At 50.2% G+C, this 22,476-nt stretch overlaps 1 protein-coding gene across 1 annotated transcript in view; it reads left to right on the forward strand.

Moving 5' to 3' along the window:
• The window catches only part of ADARB1 (adenosine deaminase RNA specific B1), a 112,334-nt gene that overhangs the window by 64,873 nt on the left and 24,985 nt on the right, over positions 1-22,476 (forward strand). The window contains exons 4-11 of the mRNA XM_055569831.1: positions 3,174-3,209; positions 9,665-9,739; positions 9,902-9,940; positions 13,737-14,671; positions 19,131-19,245; positions 19,969-20,137; positions 20,749-20,897; positions 22,187-22,355. Coding sequence (XP_055425806.1) covers positions 3,174-3,209; positions 9,665-9,739; positions 9,902-9,940; positions 13,737-14,671; positions 19,131-19,245; positions 19,969-20,137; positions 20,749-20,897; positions 22,187-22,355 — 1,687 coding nt within the window. The remainder of the gene's footprint in view (positions 1-3,173; positions 3,210-9,664; positions 9,740-9,901; positions 9,941-13,736; positions 14,672-19,130; positions 19,246-19,968; positions 20,138-20,748; positions 20,898-22,186; positions 22,356-22,476) is intronic.

The following is a 22,476-nucleotide window of genomic DNA, read 5'->3' on the forward strand; positions in this document are numbered from 1 at the left end:
GCAAACCCCAGCCTCCCCAGGGCCCCGAGGAGTGCCGCCAGCTCCACTGTGACCTCCTCCACTCCTGGCCTGCTGCTGAGAACGGGTGGGGGAACCCCATGTGAACAGGCTCCTGTGTTTTGGGGTTATGGGCTTCCCTAGTGAGTGCTGGGTCCTGAGTGTTATAGCACCCTTATCTGTGTGCTCTGTGATGGTCACTGTCCTGTGCTCAGGCCATCTGGGCGCCCCCATCTTTCCAGAATGGAGAAGTGGATGGGCATGGAGCCTGTTGTAGAAATGGAAGCCCAGACCCACAGCGGTGAGCCTCCTCTGAGCACCGCCAGAGGACAGGGCAGCAGAGACTGGGCTGACTTCCCCTTGTAGATGGAGGAGATGCAGACAGTGCCTGAGGCTTCGGGCTCCTTCCCTGCTTCCGCCTTGCTGAGAGAACACCTCCTTGTGAGGGGTGGAGCACTGTGCCAGCTGGAGGCATAGGGAGGGAGAGCATTTATCCACCCACCCAGGCATCCACCCATCCTTCCATCCATCCATTTGTTCATCCACTCATTGATCTAATCCATCCACTCATCCTACCACCCACCCTCCCACCCACCCACCCATCCATCCTTCTATCCATCCATTGTTCACCCGCCCATCCACTCATTCATCCAGTCCACCCACTCATCCCCCCACCCACCCACCCAGGCATCCTTTCATGCAACAAGTAGCTATTGGCGCCCTCAAGTGCCAGCACCAGGATTGGGGCCTGTGTGTGCAGGCATGGGTGATAGGATGGTAGGCCTGGACACTGCTCTGCAGTGGGCCACCCGAAGTGCCCTTTGGTGGGTGAAGAGAGAGGAGTTCCATGTATGCCTCAGGAAGGAAGGATCTGAGCCCGTCTCTGGCAAGAGTCGGTGACACCATGTCTGCCAGGAGAGGATACAGGGAGGGGAAGTTGCTGACCGCTGATGAGCAGCAGTAGTGGACAGAGGGCCCGAGGCTCCCAGAATTGACCGTGACACGTGTGTGGGTGCGTGTTACTGCACTTGTACTGCTGGGCTTCCCAGCATGAGTGGGGACCAGGCTCCCCGGGGAGGAGCTCCTCCAGTGGGGGGCCTTTGGGGTGGACAGGGCCACCCTCGCCTGATAGTTGAAATTCTGAAACAAACGTGGGGTTAGGTCTGTGGACTGTACTGCTACTGCTGCTGCTAAGTCGCTTCAGTCGTGTCCAAGTCTGTGCGACCCCATAGACGGCAGCCCACCAGGCTCTCCCGCCCCTGGGATTCTCCAGGCAAGAACACTGGAGTGGGTTGCCATTTCCTTCTCCAATGCATGAAAGTGAAAAGTGAAAGTGAAGTTGCTCAGTCATGTCCGACTCTTAGCGACCCCATGGACTGCAGCCTAGCAGGCTCCTCCATCCATGGGATTTTCCAGGCAAGAGTACTGGAGTCGGGTGCCATTGCCTTCTCGGGTGGACTGTATTGGGTTGGCCCAAAAGTTCATTCGGCCCGATTCCCTGGGCATTCCCAGTCCCTTTGTTGGATCCCCAGGCTGGGAAGCCTGATGTGGGGCTCAGAACCTTCACAACAGCAGGGGAACTTCTTTGGTATTATTGTTCTGTAGCTTGTGGGTCACCCACCCGATGGGTATGAGGTTTGATTTTACTGTGGTTGTACACCTCTTCTTTGTCTTTGGATGTAGTATCTCTTTTTGGTGGGTTCCTGCGTCCTTCCGTCGATGGTGGTTTAACAGCTAGTTGTGATTTTGGTGCTCTTGCAGGAGGAGATGAGCACACGTCCTTCTATTCCACCATCTTTGTTCAGATCTGTCTTGATTCCCATAGCTGTATACACAGTAAGTCTTGAAGTCAGAGACTGCCAGGGCCCCTCTGTTCTCCTTCATGTTATGTTGGCTGCTCTGGGTGTTCGCCTCTCCATATGAACATGGGAACAAGTCAGTTGATTTCCACAGAATACCTTGCTGGGATTTTATTGGGATTTTGTTGAATCTATAGGTGAAGTTGGGAAGAGCCGATACCGACATTGTTGAGTCTTTCTGGATTATATCTCCGCTATTTAGTTCTTTGGTTTTGTTCATCAGAGTTTTGTACTTTTCCTCATATGGATCTTTTACATATTTTGTTAAATTTATTTCATTGGGGGGAGTGATACTAATGTAAACAGCATTGTTTTTTATGTAAAATTCTAGTTCATTGCTTGTATGTAGGAAAGCAGTTGTCTTTTGTGTGTTAACTTCGCATTCTGCAAGCTTGATATAACTGCCTCCAAGAGTCTTCCTGTCGGTTGCTGTGCGTATTTTGATTATCCTTTGTTGCGTTTCACTAGGAAAACTACATTCTCGGAAAGTAGCGCTTGAGCCTTGTTTGTTGTACACAGTCTGCCTAACCGTGTCCAGTGTGTACCGAGTCTCTAAAGGGAAACTGAACTGAGCATCTGTTATTTGGGTGGTTTCCTAGAAAGGAAAATATTTCATTGTAAAGTATTATAAGTTGATTGTTTTGAATATTTTAGTGATACTACTTTGTTTAGAAAGCAAAATATTGGAAGCAAAATACAAGTCATGAATGCGTTCTCTAAACATGCATGATTAAGTTGTTGAATTTGACATTATTTAAACTTCAATCACCTTTGTTAAATAAATAATCAAATCAGCCTTCAATTTTTTCCGATAGCTGCAAAATTAGTCTGTGCTGTACTTAGTCGTGTCCTACTCTTTGTGACTCCATGGACTGTAGCCCGCCAAGGATCCTCTGTCCTTGGGATTCTCCAAGGCAAGAATACTGGAGTGGGTTGCCATGCCCTCTTCCAGGGGATCTTCCCAATCCAGGGATTGAACCCAGGTTTCCCACATTGCAGGCAGATTCTTTACCATCTGAGTCACCAGGGTAGCCCCTTAACAAGTTGTTTGATTTATAGTAAAAAGAATTAACATGAAGAATCTTCATTTTAACAATTCTCTCTTTCAAATTTTGTAGTGTATGGCTCCTAACTGAAACCCATAACAGTCATTAAGAATATGTAAAACCTTTTCAAAACCATCCTTTTCAGAGCATAAGGTAGATTAAAATGAGTAATAATTACTAGTAAGTTTTGTCAAGTTTACTGTCTCTCTTAACATTTTTAAAATTTTTAGTGAATTCCTCAAGATAGCTTTTTTTTTTTTTTTTTAACCAGCACAACAGAGAATTCATGTTCTGATGCATCTTGAATGTGAGTAAGTCCTGTTCTTCATGTTTTATTCCAGAAACTCTTCTTTTCACCAAGGGAGGGGAGGCATGCGTGCAGGTTGGTGTTTACACAGTGAGAGATGCGGAGAGAAATGCTATAGTTTGCGTATTTATTTATACTTTGTCTTACATCAGAAACACCTACAAGCATGTAAGGAATCACACAACAGATGACCATCTACCCACCAGCCACTTAGAAAGTAAAGCTTTGCCATGGGGTGGCGTTATGGGAAGTCAGACGCAAACCCACAGGGAGCCGACGCCGACACTGACCGAGGGCCCTGGTGGCTCGAGCCTCCTCTTCCTCCAGGGGTCACCCCGGGTCTGGCCCCACTTGTTATAAAGGGCACTGGTCAGTGCTGGGGAAGCCCTTCTGTCCTGAGTCTGTCTCTCTGCTCTGTGTCCATGAGCCATGAGCACATTCTGGGGCTCCATCCTTTCCAGTCTGGGAGGACCAGCCCCACCTCGTTGCTGCTCAGTTCAGAGTTCCCCTAATTATTCAAATCTGATTATTTCTCCACATAAACTTTAGCATCAGTGTGTCTAGTTCTACTGTAGAAAAGGAGAGTTGAGATTATAACTGGAGCCAAGTTAAACTGAAATCCCAGGTCTTTTGATGCCGAGTTTAATCGTCTTTCCTACCTTACTGCCTACTTCTTAACGCTTTGGGGGAATCCTGCAAAATGAAGAAATTATTCGAATGTTGCTATCAAACAGAGCTTTTCTTTCACTGGCAGTTGCTGGAATTTTGTTCATATGGGATTTTTGATGGGGTTTTCATTCCTCAGTGTTTGTGGTGCAGGCCATATAAGGTGCTTTTCAGAATGAAATAAAAATGGTTATGTAAAATGCTCTGAAGTGCTTGTATTTGCTATTTTGCTTTGTTTTATAACCTTCAGTATGAAGGCTGGCATTTGTGCAAGCTGGAAGTGCCAGCTTCTGCCCTGCAAGAGGTCTCTGGCTTCCATTCTGTTACACGTGTACTCAGCGGCACGGTGCACAGCCTGACTATTTTCTACTGTGAGACATTTTCCCTGTCCTTTTTTAGGACTTGGGTATGAAAGAGCAGGAAAACAAGGCACGTCCTATAGACCGAGTGAGCTCTGGGGCCACAGGACTCCTGTGGCTCAGACTGCCCGTCATGGTCACTGCCGGCGTGTGTTCCCCTCGTCCTAGACCCCAGGGAAGCCAGCCTCTCAGCACACCAGTCACTGATTAGTTACATATGAATATGCTGTGTACCTTCTGCCTACTTTTAAATCGACGTTTTTATTTTGAGAGAACCCACATTCATGAACAGCTGTGAATACAGGGGAATTGTGTTCCCTTTACACGGTGTGCGGTCTCAGTGGGGGGCAGACCCCAGGGACAGGTCCAGAGCATCTGTTGTCACCAGGACCCCCACCCCCTTGTGCTTTGTAGCCACGCCCACATCCTCCCTGACCCCCACAGCCACTGCTCTGCTCCCTATTTCTATGATTTTCTCATTTTAGGAACCCTTGAAAGTTGACCCTTGAACTGCGCAGGGTTGGATGTTGACCAGAGCTGCCGTCAAAAACCCACGTAATGGGTCGTCGGCCTTCTGTGTCCTTGTCCTTGGCTTCAGCCGGCCTTGGGATGTGCAGTGGGCAGTATGCGTTTAGTGAGAGAAATCTGTGTCTGAGTGACCCACGCAGTTCAAGCCTGCCTTGCCCGAGGCTCCCAGTGTGTAAATAGGTGTAACATATGTGACCTTTGGGTTGGCCTTTCCACTCAGCTGAGTCCTCTGGAGACTCATCCAGGTTGTTGCGTGTTTACGGTTTGTTCCTTCTTATTGCCTGTGGCGCTCCTGGTGTGGACGACCCGCAGTGTGTCCAGCCGGGTCCTGCAGAAGGGCACCTGGGTTGTCTCTGGGTTGGGGCTGTTATGAAAAAAGTTGCTGTAAACATTCGCCCACACTGTTTGTTTTAATGTGAATGTAAGTCTTCATTTCTCTGGGATCGATGTCTGTGTTGAGTTTTAAGAACCCACCAGGCTGGTTCCCAGGTGGCTGTGTGGTGATCCACTTTGTCTTGTGCCCGCTGGCCTTGGGGTCATTGGCCCTCTGCTTCAGCCATTCTCGTAGGTGTGTGGAGGATGCGTGTGGCTCTCAGTCCCTTTCCCTTGTGGCTGATGCCGATGGACGTCATTTCCTGTGTGTCTCTGTCTGTGTGCTCTCTTTGGTGAAATGTCTCTTCCTCATGTGAGTGTGTGTTCTGTTCTTGAGAGTTGCATGCGTGGTTTTCACATATCTGCTCACAGTCCATAGCTGGTCTTTTCATCTTCTTAACAGAGTTGTTAGCAGAGCAAAAGCCATAAATTTTGATGGATTCCAGTTTATCATTTTCTTCTTTTATGGATTTGATGGCTAGTCTGCAAACTCTTCGCCCAGTCCTGGTTTTGGGGTATGATTTTTGTGAAAATTTTCTAGTTTTATGCTTTGTATTAAGCCTGTGGTTCATTCCGAGGACCTGTGTGGGGTGTGAGCTAAGATCGCTGGTTGACCCAGCGCTCTGTGGGCGAGGCTGTCTTCCCCTCACCGCATGGCTTGTCTGCCTTTGTCAACAGTGAGCAGGTTTGCTGTGCGGGCTGGTCTCCGAGTCCCCTGTTCTGTTCTGTGTGGTCTGCCTGTCTCTCTTGGTGATGCGGGCTATATAGGCTATGTTGAGATTGGTTACTGATCCCTCCCACTTCTGATTTGATTGCTGCTTGAAAGCCCTTCTCAGATAATGCTGACGTCCTGGGGTAGGCATCTCTTGCCTTCGTTCATTCAGTTTGAGGTTCTCAGTCTGGTGAGTGACTTCAAGTGCAACCTGGACGTATTATGTTCTCTGATCCGAATCCTGCTTGAACCTCTGTTTCAGCTGCTTTCTCTCGTGGCCTCTGTAACAGAGGGGAGATCTGCCTCATTGCTGCCGGTGGGATTGCATGTCTGGGCTCCCCGGCCTCCACTGGCACTGCTGGGTGGGGCCTTCTGCGCCACCCCAGCAAGGAAGGGGCAAGCACCTGGGTGCCACGGGGTGGGGGCAGCCCAGGCTCCCACCCCTTCTCCCTGACTGCATTGCAGGCAGGGTGGGAGGGGTCGTCACAGCCCAGAGGGCATGGGACTCAAGGCTCCCCCACCCCGTATTCCTGCTGGGTGGGAGGCTGGGGTCTGGCTGGAATGGGCAGTTCAGTCTGTCAGTCTCCTGTCCTGCTGGGAGGGCCTCTCCTGGCCCCTTGGCCAGAGAGACAGTTTTGCTGGGAGTTTGGGTCTGCCCAGTGGGGCTTTCAGATTGCTGGTGTCTTCAGCTCCAAGTCTGGGGTGGCGATGCAAGCAGAAGACTAGGGGACTCGCAGCCACACCATCCTCGGGTCCCAGCTGTCTGCCATCTTCTCCCCCACCCCTTGCTCAAGCCTTCTCGTGTGCTGTGCTGGGCCGTCTGGGGTTTCCAGTCAGGCTGAAGGGGAGGGGACGGACGTGCCCTCTGACCTCCCACCACATGAGCCCCTCTGCCCGCTTCGAGTCCAGCTCTCAGCCAGAGAGAGCAGGGTGTTTGGACGGCTTGTGTGGTTGCTTCCAGGACTGATCTTCGAGTCTCTCAGCGGTAAGTCCTTTCTCACTCAGCCTCTGTCCTTCCCAAAGGCCCCTCCCCTCCAGGCTCAGCGCAGCCACCGCACGAGGCTTCTCAGAGCACCCATACCTCACCCAGGGTGAGGGGCGGTCAGCACTCATGTCCATTCTAGATCTCAAGGGCATTACTTTTAACAGTCTCCGTAGTGGGAAGGTTAAAACACACACCAGTACAGAACTGCAGCCTGAACCCCTCATCCCCGGCAGCACCCGCGTTGCCAGCTCCTCGGTTTCATCTGTATCTGCTTGCTCCCACTGCACTGGATCATCTTTTATAATAAATCCCAGGTACCATTTCATCTGTAAGCATTTCAGTATATATCACAAAAGATAAAAACACTACTTCCACACCTAAAATGATCAAAAGTAATTCCTTAATATAGTCAGCTATCCAGACAATATTTTTATTTAAGTTTCTCAGTTGCAGAGTCCGTCTGATTCATTTTAGGTTCTTATAGTATCCAGTACTGTGCTTTTCCTATGGTACATTTTCAGAAACATATATGTTGAAGTAATTCATGAATATAAAATATTAATACTTTAAAGACTATCTGAAACACTTTCTTGAATAAAGGAGTCTAAATAGAAATCCAGAGGGGCTTCTGGTGACCCAGTGGTTAACACGCTGCTTCCACTGCAGGGGCCCGGGTTCGACCCCTGCTTGGGGAACCATGATCCCACATGCTGCGTGGCACAGCCAAGAAACAGAAACCCATTTAACTTTTAACTCATTTAACTGTGTATTTGCCAGATACACAGTAAGGGTTAATGTTATTAACAAATGATTGTCATGGAAACTATTTTATATATGTGTTATATGAGAGAGCTGTATAAGATATAAGCATGATTGAGCTCATTTTAGTCACCATTTTCTTAAAAGCAATAAATTTGCCTTTTACTGATTTACAATTTAATTTGTATACAAAGCAACATGTTACTACAAAATTTGCCAATCTCTTTTTTTCCTCAATGGCAATTTGATGGGATTCTTTATTATGGGTTGAGAAAAGGCAAAGGAATCAGGGATCCAATTGCCAACGTCAGTTGGATCATAGAGAAAGCAGGGAAATTCCAGAAAATCATCTGCTTCTGCTTCATTGCTAAAGCCTTTGACTGTGTAGATCACAAGAAACTATGGAAAATTCTTCAAGAGATGGCATACCAGAACACCTTACCTGTCTCCTGAGAAACCTGTATGCAGGACAAGAAGCAACAGTTATAACGGGACGTGGAACAACTAACTGGTTCAAAATTGGGAAAGAAATACATCAAGGCTGTATATTGTCATCCTGCTTTTTTAACTTATATGCAGAGTACATCATGAAAAATGCTGGACTGGATGAAGCACAAGCTGGAATTAAGACTGTTGGGAGAAATATCAACACTCTCAGATATGCAGATGATACCACTCTAGAATGTGGCAGAATGTGAAGGAAAGCTAAAGAGCCTCTTGATGAGGGTGAAAGAGAAGAATGAAAAAGCTATTTTGAAATGCAACATTCAAAAAACAAAGATCATGGCATCCGATCCCATCACTTCATTGGAAATAGAAAGGGAAAAAGTGGAAACAGTGACAGATTTTATTTTCTTGGGCTCCAAGATTTGAACAGTGATTGCAACCATGAAATTTAAGATACTTGCTCCCTGGAAGAAAAGCTATGTCACATGTAGACAGCATATTAAAAACCAGAGATATCAGTTTGCCACCATAGTCAAAGCTATGGTTTTCCCAGTAGTTATGTACGATGTGAGAGTTGGACCATAAAGAAGGCTGAGTGCCAAAGAATTGATGCTTTCAAATTGTGGTGCTGGAGAAGACTCTTGAGAGTCCCTTCAACAGCAAGGAGATCAAACCAGTCAATCCTAAAGGAAATCAACCCTGAATACTCGTTGAAAGGGCTGATGCTGAAGTTCCAATACTTTGGCCACCTGATGGGAAGAGCCAACTCATTGGAAAAGACCACAATGCTGGAAAAGATTGAGGGCAGGAGGAGAAGTGGGTGGCAGAGGATGAGATGGTTGGATGGCATCACCGACTTAATAGACATGAATTTGAGAAACTTCATGAGATAGTGGAGGACAGAGAAGCCTGGCATGCTGCAGTCCACCGGATCCACAAAGAATCGGACCAAGCAGAGGGCACGACTTAGCAACCAAACAGCAGCAAACACGTTAGTATAGTCCTGCAAAGTACAGCCAAAGTATTTAAGAAGAGGAAACTCTTGAATTTGTTAAAAATTATATAATTGGAATAATTGTTCTTTGAGGATTTCTTGTGGTTTCTCCTGCCAACAAAATAATAAATTATACATAATTAAGAAATTAGGTCAGATTTGAGGAATTGCTTGCTTTTTAATGTCATCCATGCAATGCTGCTCAAGATGAGAGGGGACTGGTGGGGTGAATGCTGAGGCATGTTTGTTCTTACTCCACAGCTTTATCTTATGACCCAAAAACTGAAGTCTCCCCAGAGCAGAGATCACGTGGCAGCCGGGCCTGAGTTCTGTCTGGGGTCTGTCTTGATGAGTCTGGGATGCATAGGTCCTCACCCTGCCCTGGCTTGGAGCTCTCCATGGTCCTGACCCCAGAATCCAGGCTGCCCTCTGCAACGTGGCCTGAAATCTGCCCCACCCCACCCCAGCTGCAGAGTCCTGGCCGGGACCCTGGGGTTCCTGGTATGTGCTCAGGACGTGGGAGCATCAGAATGCTGTCCAGAGGGCAGACCTAACCATCCTGTTTTGCCGTTTTCCCACAGAGGAGACTTACATTACTTGTACACTCAGTGTGGTCTTCTTGATGTCTTTCAGACAGAAACAGCCTCCGCCAGTCAAGAAACCCTCAGAAGTATTTTGCCATGGATGTAGAAGATGAAGAAAACATGAGTAAGATCCAGGCCTATCCTGTAGTGTCAAGTGGCTCATTTTTCTATTAAAATCTTAGTGTTGTGAATTTATGCAATGGGACGGATTTGGGGAGGGTGATTTTTTCCTTCGATACAGCCTGTTCACAGTGGCATGTGTTTAATTTTCATATATTCTCTACAGTAGGTCTCGGAGTCTGCTGTGGGCGTTTTCCTTATAGCGGTTTGTCTGAATTTTTATTCTTGTTTTCGCCCTGGGGCCCCAGCGCACATGGCTGAAAGGAGGGGCCCAGCCTCCAGGCACACACGCCATAAAGCCGCATGCTTCGTGTCCCTATGTGCTTCTCATAACAATGGCCCTGATTTCCATCTGTGTAAATCTAAGGTGGCCTTTGAGATTGGCCGTGTAGGTGCCTAGAATCTTCAGGTGCAGTGGGGCTGTCCTGCAGTTTGAGGGAAGGGCTCACATGAGTCTCTTGGTCTTGTTTGATGAGCCTCAGGGCTGGAGTTGGCTGAAGCCCCTCCTCACTGCCCTCCCTGGCCTTGGCTGCACCCTTGACCCTGTTCCCTATAAAGAGTCAGTAGACACACTTCTCTGTTCTGTTTGTTGCTGATCCCGGGTAGCAGAGCAGTTAGATAAGGTTACAGGTTCCCACAGAGGCTGGGCGTGTTCTGTAGGGAGGTCACAGCAGAGACTGAGAGTTTTGGTGTGTGTGATGTGTGCCCTTCCTGTTACCTGTGTGTGTTGAGGTGTCCCTAGAAGAACCCACGGGTGTAAGGGATGAACAGTCACTCGGGATGAGGACACACTTCAGCCTAGCGTCCTGCGGCCTCACCCAGAGCCTATAGCTGAGGTGTTGGGGTTAGCTTGTCTGCTCACAGAATCCAGGCTTCTGTCCCCGAGGGTAGTGGGTACCGTGGGTTGCTGGGTCTCTGTCAGGTGACCCTGCAGTTGTGTGCCCTCATGTGGGAGGCCACCCCCAGGACGCTGGCATGAGAAGACGTGACCAGGTGCAGTTTTGGGCCACATGGCAGCATGGGTGTGACCTCTGGCTGCCTGCGCTTTCTCCAGGCTGCTGCCCCAGCGGTTACTCTCGGGGGGCTGTGGGGCCAACCCACTCCCCACGCCCACTGTCACCCATGCAGCCCCCCCCCTGCCGTGAACCTACTCCCCACGCCCACTGTCACCCATGCAGCCCTCCCCCTGCTGTGAACCCACTCCCCATGCCCACTGTCACCCATGCAGCCCTCCCCATGCCGTGAACCCACTCCCCACGCCCACTGTCACCCATGCAGCCCCCCCCCTGCCGTGAACCCACTCCCCACGCCCACTGTCACCCATGCAGCCCTCCCCCTGCCGTGAACCCACTCCCCACGCCCACTGTCACCCATGCAGCCCTCCCCCTGCCGTCAGGGCTGTGAGCTGTTGTCCACGGTGCTGGCTGTCGGGTTTGGGAGGAAGCTTCGCAATGCTGTAGGCTATGTAACTGTCCCCAGACTGCTCTGGGGGTCAATTACCAGATAAAGAGTCCTTCTGAATACGTTTTCTGGAAAGATAAGCTGCTGGTTCTAGTGCTGAAACTGAAATGCCAGTCCCATATTTTTCTGTCATTTTGAAAGCAATGATCATTTTTATCATGATTAGTATTCACATTTATGAAATAAAATAGCATGATATGGAAATAGAAAGCATCTATTTAAGAAGAGTTGTGAGGGTGGGATGTCTTCTTGCAATTCTGGTGTTTTATTTGCCTTTATGTAGAAGCGTTTTTAGGAAAGTAGAGCATGAGTAGCATTTCCGAGCTTCTGAAGCACATGAGAACGTAGAAGCCATGTGAACTGAAGCACAGAAGAATGTAGAATTCATGTGAACTCTCTTGTAGAAAGTGTATTTTTCTATAATCAACACTGACTATTTTTATTTCTTAAAGGAAAGCATTGGTTTCAGAGAGTATGAACATTTGATTAAATGCATGTCAGAATGTTTACCATGACTTGACTTCTTTACTGATAATTCTGTTCAGCAGTAACATGAGAATGTACGCAACCGTGCGGTGTGCCGTGCTCTCGCTCACTTGTTAATCTAAACTCTGTCTCGCTCTGCCCTCTCTAACCTTCTGTTTCCTTTGAGCACCGAAAGGAGTAACCTATTGAGCTTTTGCTGGAGGATGTTATAAATGAAAATTTAGTGTTCATTCCGTCAACTTTGTCAACTGGGAAAAGTGGTGTGTGTGTCAGGTGTACCTGGGAGGCAGTGAGTCCTAGGAAGGCTTGAAAAATGAAAGTGAAGTCTCTCAGTCGTGTCTGACTCTTTGCGACCCCATGGACTGTAGCCTGCCAGGCTCCTCCACCCATGGGATTCTCCAGGCAAGAATATTGGAGTGGGTCGCTGTTTCCTTCTCAAGGGGATCTTCCCGACCCAGGGATCGAACCCTGGTCTCCCACACTGCAGATAGACGCTTTACTGTCTGAGCCACCAGGAAAGGCTTGGCAGTGTCCTAATCTCAGCCATAGCAGAGATAGAGCCAGTCTCCCTGTGGCTGTGTTTACATGAGCACCGTTCTTGCATCTCAGTGAGGATGGCAGCCCGGAGCCCAGGAACTTGAACTGTGGGCACTGGCAGCCGGGGACCCAGACTTGCTGCCACGTTAAGTGCCTCCCATGGGTCCAGCTGGAAGGTCTTTATGGCTATCCTCAGCCTCCTTAGCATGGTCAGAATCTACTTTCATGTTAAGTAATAGAAATGGCCTCCTTAGCATAGTCAGAATCTTCTTTCACGTTAAGTAATAGAGATGGAGCGGGGGCCACCTAATGGGGCACCTGTAAACCAGCTTATGATTGTGAGCAATATTCTGTGGCTGAAAACACTTGTGGATTCTTAAAAGTTAGCAGTAGGGCTTTAAATACACTCACATCAACAGTATTGTAGAGCCCGGTGGTCATCAACCTTGTGCTTCCTGCAGCCAGTGGCCTATGCAAGCTAAGCAGGAAAACAAGAAGTTACTGCTTTTTCTCTTTTCCAAAAAGCTTGATAAACTTAAAGGGAAGAGTGAATGCTTTTTTATTCCCATTTTTTTTGAAGTTAAAATCATGTTTATTTTGCCATGAACTTTTAGAGTTCTAGAAATTATTTTTATTAGTTGTAAAAATAAACTACCTTTAAAAGGTAGTATAACCAAATTATTCTGTAATTTCATCAAATATTTGTTTTTCTAAAAAGGAGCACATTGCCACCCTCAGGAAGTTGGGAAGCCGTGGCCACCACCAGCATGTCAGTCTTCATGTCTGGCCTTATATGTTTTTTTTGTATCGTGGGGTGTATTAAGGATTCAGAGACAAATCGGTCCTCATAACATATTGAAAAAAAGTTATCTGAGCACCAGAAGTGAAGCTGTGTCCTTCAAAATAATTTCTAAAAGGCCAGAACACTTTACATAAACAGTTTTCTAAGACTTATCCATGAACCAAATCAAACAACTGCACATATTAATTGAATATTTTAAACCAGAAAAACTAAGTGACTTGTGAATGCGTATTTTAAATCATGTTTTCTCTTCTGGAAAGGCTGCAGTTGAAAGCCCAGTATGGGTATAGGATGAGAAACAGCCTTGAAAAGAAGGAAATGCTAGAATAAAAGGCACTTTGTTGATACTGATGTTAGATTATTAATGTAAGGTCTTCTTGGATTCGTTTATTCCACATTTTGATAAACTTGAATAGATACCTTTAGATGCTTCAGAATATTCTCATAGAAAAAGATGACTTAAAGATTCACCTTTTGATGCAAAAGCAGTCGTTGGTACTAAGTAGAAACAGGATTAGCCATTATTTAGCAGAACATCAAATTGCTTGTTCCAGTGTAGGCAGATAGTTCTGTGGTTAAAAGTGCAGCCAGGAATAAGATATATAAGCACACATCACTTAACCAGTTACAAAGAGAGATAAAGGAATCTATAAATTTTGCATTTACAAGATCCTGCAACGAAGGCGTTGTAAGTTACTCTTTCTGGGCACCGCAGGTTCGAGCAGCACAGATGTTAAGGAAAACTGCAATCTGGACGGCGCGCCCCCCAAGGACGGCAGCGCCCCAGGGCCTGGCGAGGGTGCCCCGCTCTCCAACGGGGGCGGCGGGGGCACCAGCAGGAAGCGGGCCCTGGACGAGGGCAGCAACGGCCATGCCAAGTTCCGCCTGAAGAAGCGGAGGAGGGCGCCGGGCCCAGCACTGCCCAAGAACGCGCTGATGCAGCTGAACGAGATCAAGCCCGGCCTGCAGTACACGCTGCTGTCGCAGACGGGGCCAGTACACGCGCCCCTCTTCCTCATGTCTGTCGAGGTCAACGGACAGGTGTTCGAGGGCTCCGGCCCCACGAAGAAGAAGGCCAAGCTGCACGCGGCCGAGAAGGCCCTGCGCTCATTCGTCCAGTTCCCCAATGCCTCCGAGGCCCACCTGGCCATGGGCCGCAGCCTGTCCACCAACGCGGACTTTACATCTGACCAGGCTGACTTCCCTGATGCGCTCTTCAACGGCTTCGAGACGCCCGACAGGTCGGAGGTGCCCTTCTACCTGGGCTCCAATGGCGACGATTCCTTCAGCTCCAGTGGGGACCTCAGCCTGGCTGCGTCTCCGGTGCCCGCCGGCCTGGCCCAGCCGCCCCTGCCTGGGCCCCCGCCTTTCCCGCCGCCCAGCGGGAAGAACCCTGTGATGATCTTGAATGAGCTGCGCCCGGGACTCAAGTACGATTTCCTCTCAGAGAGTGGGGAGAGCCATGCCAAGAACTTCGTCATGTCCGTGGTTGTGGACGGCCAGTTCTTTGAAGGCTCTGGGAGGAACAAAAAGCTGGCCAAGGCCCGGGCCGCACAGTCTGCCCTGGCGACTATCTTTAACTTGCACTTGGATCAAACCCCGTCTCGCCAGCCCATCCCCAGCGAGGGCCTGCAGCTGCACCTGCCGCAGGTGAGAGAGCCGCTGAGCGCCGTGTGTGGCTAACGCTCTTAGACCAGGTGCGGGTGTCGGGGTCAGTTTCTCCGCCGCCCTGTCCCCAGCAGAGAGAGAGCTCCTGTAAGCCAGGCTGCCGGTGGCCTTCCCTCTACTGTGCTGCTTGTGTGGGCGCGGGAGCCCAGCCGAAGCCAGTGCCTACAGGTGCTCTGTGGCCAGTGGTGCCCACGGCAGGCAGGCCAAGGCGCCCTCACCTTGTTGCCCACCCTGTGGCGACCACACCCCTCAGGGCCTGTCTCAGAGGAGCAGGAAGGCAGGAGAGGGACCGGAGCCCTGCGCGGGTCACAGCTCGGCAGTCTCCTCCCTCCATGTCTCACATGGAACCCTGGGTGCAGAACAGGTGAGGCCGGCTGGTCAGCAGCTGAAACCCAAGTTGGGGTCAAGGTACCAGGGCCTTGTGGAGCATGTCCAGGCGGAGGCCAAGCCTCCACAGTGGTGAGCATGTGTCAGAAGGCCTGGGGTGTCGGGCTTCCATGAGAGATCCAGAGCCCCAGGGTCCCAGGGGTCTCTGCACCTGGAGTCACCGTGGGGGTCCCTGGAGCTCTGCCTGCTCAGCCACAGGTGGGCACTGCTCTTAGTTTGCTCTTGGACAGGGCACGGAGCAGGAAAATTAGAAGAAGAGGGGAGGGGTCATCTCAGGGTGGGGAGGCATCATCTCAGGGTGAGGAGGGGTCATCTCAGGGTGAGGGAGGGTCATCTCAGGGTGAGGGAGGGGTCATCTTGATGAGGGAGGGGTTGTCTCAGAGTGAGGGAGGGGTCATCTCAGGGTGAGGGAGGGGTCATCTCAGGGTGAGGGAGGGGTCATCTTGGTGAGGGAGGGGTCGTCTCAGGGTGAGGGAGGGGTCATCTCAGGGTGAGGGAGGGGTCATCTTGGTGAGGGAGGGGTTGTCTCAGAGTGAAGGAGGGGTCATCTCAGAGTGAGGAGGGGTCATCTCAGGATGAGGGAGGATTCATCTTGGTGAGGGAGGGGTCATCTCAAAGTTAGGGAGGGGTCATCTTGGTGAAGGAGGGTCATCTCAGGGTGAGGGAGGGGTCATCTTGGTGAGGGAGGGGTTGTCTCAGGGTGAGGGAGGGGTCATCTCAGGGTGAGGAGGGGTCATCTCAGGGTGAGGAGGGGTCATCTCAGGATGAGGGAGGATTCATCTTGGTGAGGGGGGGTCATCTCAAGGTGAGGGAGGGGTCATCTTGGTGAAGGAGGGTCATCTCAGGGTGGGGAGGGGTCATCTCAGGGTGAGGAAGGGGAGAAGAGGGGAGGGGGTCACCTCAGGGTGAGGGAGGGGTCATCTTGATGAGGGAGGGGTTGTCTCAGAGTGAGGGAGGGGTCATCTCAAGGTGAGGGAGGGGTCATCTCAGGGTGAGGAGGGGTCATCTCAGTGTGAGAAGGGGTCATCTCAGTGTGAGGAAGGGTCATCTCAGGGTGAGGAGGGGTCATCTCAGGGTGAGGGAGGGGTCATCTCAGGGTGAGGGAGGGGTCATGGTGAAGGAGGGTCATCTCAGGGTGAGGGAGGGGTCATCTCAGGGTGAGTAGGGGTCATCTCAGGGTGAGGAGGGGTCATCTTGGTGAGGGAGGGGTCATCTCAAGGTGAGGGAGGGGTTGTCTTGGTGAAGGAGGGTCATCTCAGGGTGAGGGGGGGTCATCTCAAGGTGAGGGAGGGGTTGTCTTGGTGAAGGAGGGTCATCTCAGGGTGAGGGGGGGGTCATCTCAAGGTGAGGGAGGGGTTGTCTTGGTGAAGGAGGGTCATCTCAGGGTGAGGGAGGGGTCATCTCAGGGTGAGGGAGGGTCATCTCAGGGTGAGGGGAGGGAACATTTCAGCGTGAAGAGAAGGGACATTTCATTGTGAAGGGTGATATTATCTCACAAGAAGGTGAGGGGTCATCTCAGGGTGAAGAGGGGACATATCACGGGGGGCTCTGAGGAGAGTGAAGGAGAAATACTTAGTTATCTCAACACCCTAGAACTGTTTGGTTATTTATTGCTGCTTTTCATGGAAATCCAACATCTTTCTGGGCTATTGTGAAGATGTTTATTTCAGGGAGAAAGTCTCACCCTGTTCTCTAATGCTTTCTATCATCATATGATTCAGTTTGAGGATAAAATACACATTGATGTGATGAGAAGGTATGGAGGAACCCAGGTTGACAGGCAGCCTGCACTCCCCCAGGAAAACCCACCCCCATCCAGCCTTTGGGGGACCCTTGAGGACCAGTAGTTCTCAGCTGTGAAAGAAGGAACTTTATTTATTTATTTATTTATTTATTTATTGCTGAAAACAACCAATACAGCATCAATGTAAAGTAATATATTCAAAGTATATTACTGTTGTTTTTTTTTAATGAGCCACGTAACTGCTTCCTGTATTAGCCTCTTGTTATATAATTTATAAGGACTATTGGTCCATTTATCATTGCACACATTAGGGGCACCAGCTCCCGAGGGACTTTATTTTCCAGTTGAGTATTTGATGCAGTCTTTTCGGCCAAGGTTCGTCCATGCTGTGGTCGCGGTGACTCGTGACGTGCGCCGTCTTCTAGTGTCAGCAGTCGTGTAAAGAGACTGGGGTCATTGAAAGCTGCATGAGAGTCACCTGTGGAGGGAGGGATGAGTGTGCGTGCGTGCGTGCATGTGCACTGGCAGCCTGCTTCTGTGCTGGCCGTGACAGCTGTGGGGAGCAGTGACTAGAGCTGCTGGCTTGGGAGGGGCCTCCTCAGCCCTGCCCAGCTGCCTCTGTGGCCTAGGCCAGCTGGGTCTGGGGAGGTGAACTGTCTCCCCACAAGCCCCCATTGCTTCCAGGGGCCCCACGGTGGCTCCCTGCCCTCAAGCGGTACCCAAGGATGCAGTCATGCCCTCCTGGGAGGACCTGTGGGCGGCCTTCAGAGTCGGTCCTCTTAGCCTCATTTCTGGACTCAATGGCTTTTTCCAGACATACACTCTGGGAGTGAGGTGTCTTGCTGGCTTCCTGGGGTCACCCTGAAGGATGTGGGGGGGCCATCCCTGGTCCCAGGGACTTGTTGCTTCCATGTTGCCTTCATGGGGCATTGAGAGATTATAAAGTCAGATGGTGCTGCCCACGTGGTAAGCACAGGGCTACCCATGAACCTGATGGACGTGGCCCAAACAAGGCATCCCAGGAGCCCACCCAGTCCCCACTGACCGTGAGAGCATGCTTGCTGTGTGACCTTGTCTGCCCCAAAGCTGGAGGGAGGGGCTTCATGCCACTGTGTCAGGGGGATGGTGGGTGGGGGACTGCCCAGGCAGAGGCGTGGCAGGAGCCCAGACTCTGCGTCCGCCCGTCTGGAGCTCCTCACCCTGTCGGGGGGCCGCTGTCTCCTCTCGCTCACATTCCCTCCACGTCCTGTGCTGTCCGCGGTCTGGCTGCCTTTCTTGCGCTCACCCATGGCCTTGCTCCTTTTCCGAGGGTGCCGGGTGGGGTCCTGGCCCTGCCCCCACTCTCCTGTTCCCCTCCTACGTGGCCGTGAGCACCATCTTCTGGGGCTCGTTGCTGGTGCAAGGATGGAGCAGTGACCTGATGACTGTTCTTTCCAGATAAGCTGCCATTGAGGATGATGGCTCTTCTGCCCATTCAGGAGTGTTTCATTGAGGGCTTAGCTGGGGACTCAGACAAGTGTGAGCTGCTGGGACGTGGGTCCCACGTGACTCCTTGAACCCCTTCCCATCAGGCATTGTTCCCAGAACACAGGGGGTCCCTCAGTCCATGCTGTAGAAGGAGGACCAGGTCCACACTCTCGAAGCCGTTTGCCCCCAAGTGCAGTGCTGCGCGCCCCCCAGACGCGACCAGCGCTGTGCGCAAGTGGCCTTGCAGCCCTCCCCTGTCGTCCCAGCTAGGGGACAGAGCCCTCGCCTGTGGGGCTCTGAGCAGTGTTGCTCTCTGGTCTCAGATGTGGAGGTAACAGGCGCAGGTGGACTGGTGCCTTGGGAGGGAGGTGCTGAGATAACAGTTTCCCTTCTGACTCCCCTTTCCATCTTGAGTGGCCCCTGCAGGGCCGTTCTGGCCTCCCTCCTGTGCTCTTACTTCCTCCAGAAGCCCTATTGCTTTGGGAGTGTGGCTGCAGGACTCGGAGCTCTGGCTCCAAGCCACAGAGGGAGGGAGGCAAGTGACCTTGCCGCCCTGGGCCTGGGTTCCCCCGGAGACAGGGCTAGGGTGGGAGGCCTTAGCTGCTCTATGCAGCTCCTACATGGCAGGGCTCCTGCCATCCTGTCCGTAGAGACCCTCGTATGCCCCTTGGATGCCTGGTTCCAAGAAATGTCTTTGAGGAAAAACTGCGCATGCACACGTGTGCGTGTGCACGCACACACACACACACACTCACACGCTCATTTGCCAGACCTACCATGTGGCTCAGAGAAGAGGCCCCAGAACGTAACCCCAGAGGGTGCTGACCCCCTCTTGGTCCTCAGGTCCTGGCCGATGCCGTGGCCCGCCTGGTGCTGGATAAGTTTGGGGACCTGACAGACAGCTTCGCCTCCCCCCACGCTCGCAGGAAGGTCCTTGCTGGAATCGTCATGACAACAGGTAACCGTGTCGGTGTGTGTCCACTACGTGTTCTCACACTTAATGAAGAAGACACGCTCTCAGTGTACAGAAGCCTCTGACAGGAGCAGAAGGCTACTTTTTCATTCTCCTTCAGAATGTCTGCTGTGTGCAACTGGAGAAGCTGCACTTATGTTTTTTCCCCCACCATTTCATCTGTTTAACCTGAGTGTTTTGTTTGGAGAAAGCATCCTGTATTAGTATTTGATTCCAGTAATCTTACATGAATCCTCTCGAGTGAGTCTGGGAAATGCAGGAGACCTGTTGGTTTTCGCTTCACTGAGAGTAGCCGTCTCTGGTGTGTCAATTCACGTCACTGTTGCCAGATAAGCTTCCTGTGCCCTTCCCCGCGAGAGAAGGCTTCCACAAATGTAGGGACTCCGTGGGGGAAGCACCCTCGGGACGGCAACAGAAACCCAGCTAAATTTGCCTCTAAGTTCCCAGCTGTGACAGGATCCCTCCCCAAGTCCTCTTCTACCTCCCAGAAGTGAGGCCTCTGAGCAGTGTCTTCATGGACCACTCTTGGGAGCAGGAACCACAACCACGGCCAGTGCCTGTGTCCCTGGGGCGGCCAGAGGACCTTCAGTTCCTGAGGGCCGGGTCTGAGGCTGTCTTGGGGCCCTCTCTTCTTGGAGTATCCGCTCAGCCCAGCTGGCTGAGCCAATTCCTGGGAGGAATCGCTAGACGGTTTCTCCTGTGTTCCAGGCACAGATGTGAAGGACGCCAAGGTGATCAGCATCTCCACGGGAACAAAGTGCATCAACGGCGAGTACATGAGCGACCGTGGGCTCGCACTTAACGACTGCCATGCGGAGATCATAGCCCGCCGGTCCCTGCTGAGGTTCCTCTACACGCAGCTTGAGGTTTACTTAAAGTGAGTGTCCGAGGAAATGGGTGAAGGAAGCTGTTTTCCATAAAAAAAAATTTTCCTCCAATCAAAGTGTATTGCATCCTTTTCACTGTGTCTGTCATCACTGAAAAATTCTCAGCGTAGTGACTTTCTGGGTTACAGGTTGGGAACCCTTTTGCCCTTGAAGCTCAGGCTGTCAAGTAGAGTTGGCTGAGTTATATAACTCATATGCCCACGTACATACCCGCCACACATGCAGTCAGAGGGGTCATGTCTGTGTTCCAGACCCCAGGCTTTTGCTTTATACAGGAATAAGTGCTGGGGAGGTCACCATGCCCGGATGGCTGACTGTGAGTCTGACTGCTTCCTGCTCCAGGCCATGTCCTACTCTCAGCCTTTCTGTTCTAAGGTTGTAAATGAAGAGAACGGGGTTACTTGTGTACTGATGACCTGTCTCATTGGTGAGCAGGCAGGAACCATGCTAATTATCATAAACATGTCAAGTAAATACCCCACTGCAAGTTTATCTTACCCTGTTGAAAACACTGGCCTTTGAAAATCATCATAAGCTATGAGAGACTGAATTTTGATTGTGTTCAGCTTTAAGGTTTATCTTTGCAACTTACTCCTTTCAGTAGCAAAGATGATCAAAAGAGATCCATCTTTGAGAAGTCTGAGCGGGGCGGCTTCAAGCTGAAGGAGAATGTCCAGTTCCACCTGTACATCAGCACCTCCCCCTGCGGGGACGCCAGGATCTTCTCACCACACGAACCCATCCTGGAAGGTACCATGCCAGGCTCAGCAGCAGCCGCCACTTCCCAAGAAAGTTCATGACTGTGTTGTAACAGAGAAAAGGACAAACCTGTATTAATATCGTTTCTTCTTCAAAAATTTCCACCTTGGTTGTGGATCTGATAGGAATGTATAAAAACATGAAGTTTTCTTCTCAATTAGTAATTTGAAATTTTTAATGAATGAAGATGTGGATTCAAACAAGAAATTAGAATACAGTGAGGATATTAAAATTGTGTTCAGATTTTGAATTTGGATGACACGATGACACGCATCTCTAGATTGGAAATGCATGTCGTGGTCCATGTTTCTGGTGGGTTGTGATATCACGAGAGTGTGACTAAGTCTCAGAAGCAGGTGTCGGTGGGCAGGAAGGCCTCTCCCTGACCTCCGTGTTGCTCTCATTCTTGTTCGTGCTCTTGTTTCATAGTAATTTGTATCCACAACCCTGCTCACAAGCCTAAGCATTATGTGTTCCAAATAGAACATTTGATTACATTATTTTTATTGATTATAAAAGCAACATGTGGGGACTTCCCTGGTGACCCAGTGGCTAAGACTTCTCGCTACCAATGCAGGGGGCCTGGGTTCAATCCTGGTCAGGGAACTAGATCCCACATGCTGTGATTAAAGATCCCGCGTGCTGCAACTAAGATCTAAGATCCTGCATTCCACAAAGAAGACCCAGCACAGATAAACAGATACATAAGAATTTTTAAAAAGAAAAGACAAAATTATAAAACAAATTTTTTTAAAGCAACAAATATGCACTGTAGAAATTGCCAAATATTTTTAAAACATAAAAAATAACATTTAAATCACTGTATTCATGTAAAAAACCTCTGGGTGTTTGTGAATGTTTCCTATGGATTTATTTCCACATCCCTATAGATTTATTTTTGAAAATTTAAATATGCAGCAGAGAAATATAGCAAATACTCTAATATCCATCACCTAGAATTCGTAAATGTCAGCCTTGTGTTCTGTCTGCTTCAGCTTGTTTCTAATCCTAGAAATACATCAGTTGGTTAAAATGGAGGCCCTCTTTTCTCCCAACCACCAAGGAAACACCTTTATGAATTTGGTTTGTATTGTATCCTCCTGTTCAATTTTCTATGCTTGCATCGTACGCACATGTCTTGGGTGTAGAATGAGCACATGCACACGTGCGTGTGAACCATATTTTGAATTGACAGAGTGTTGTTAGACATGCTTTCTGGTGAGTTAAATAGGTGGTCGACCGGCAGACCCTCTCCAGAGGACCTTGTGTCTCTGTCTTAGAACCAGCAGACAGACACCCGAACCGAAAAGCCCGTGGACAGCTGCGGACGAAGATAGAGTCTGGTGAGGGCACCATCCCCGTTCGCTCCAACGCCAGCGTCCAGACGTGGGACGGGGTCCTGCAGGGGGAGCGGCTGCTCACCATGTCCTGCAGCGACAAGATGGCCAGGTGAGTCCCCTCGGACACGCTCCTGGGCCCGCCCCCACCCCTGCACGCCTGGGTGCCCCAGGGTGTTTCCAGGGACACCTGGGCATGTGTCCCACAGATTCACCGAAGGACTCAGGTTTTA

Source organism: Bubalus kerabau, chromosome 2, assembly GCF_029407905.1.
Source record: "Bubalus kerabau isolate K-KA32 ecotype Philippines breed swamp buffalo chromosome 2, PCC_UOA_SB_1v2, whole genome shotgun sequence".
NCBI classification, from domain to species: domain Eukaryota; kingdom Metazoa; phylum Chordata; class Mammalia; order Artiodactyla; family Bovidae; genus Bubalus; species Bubalus kerabau.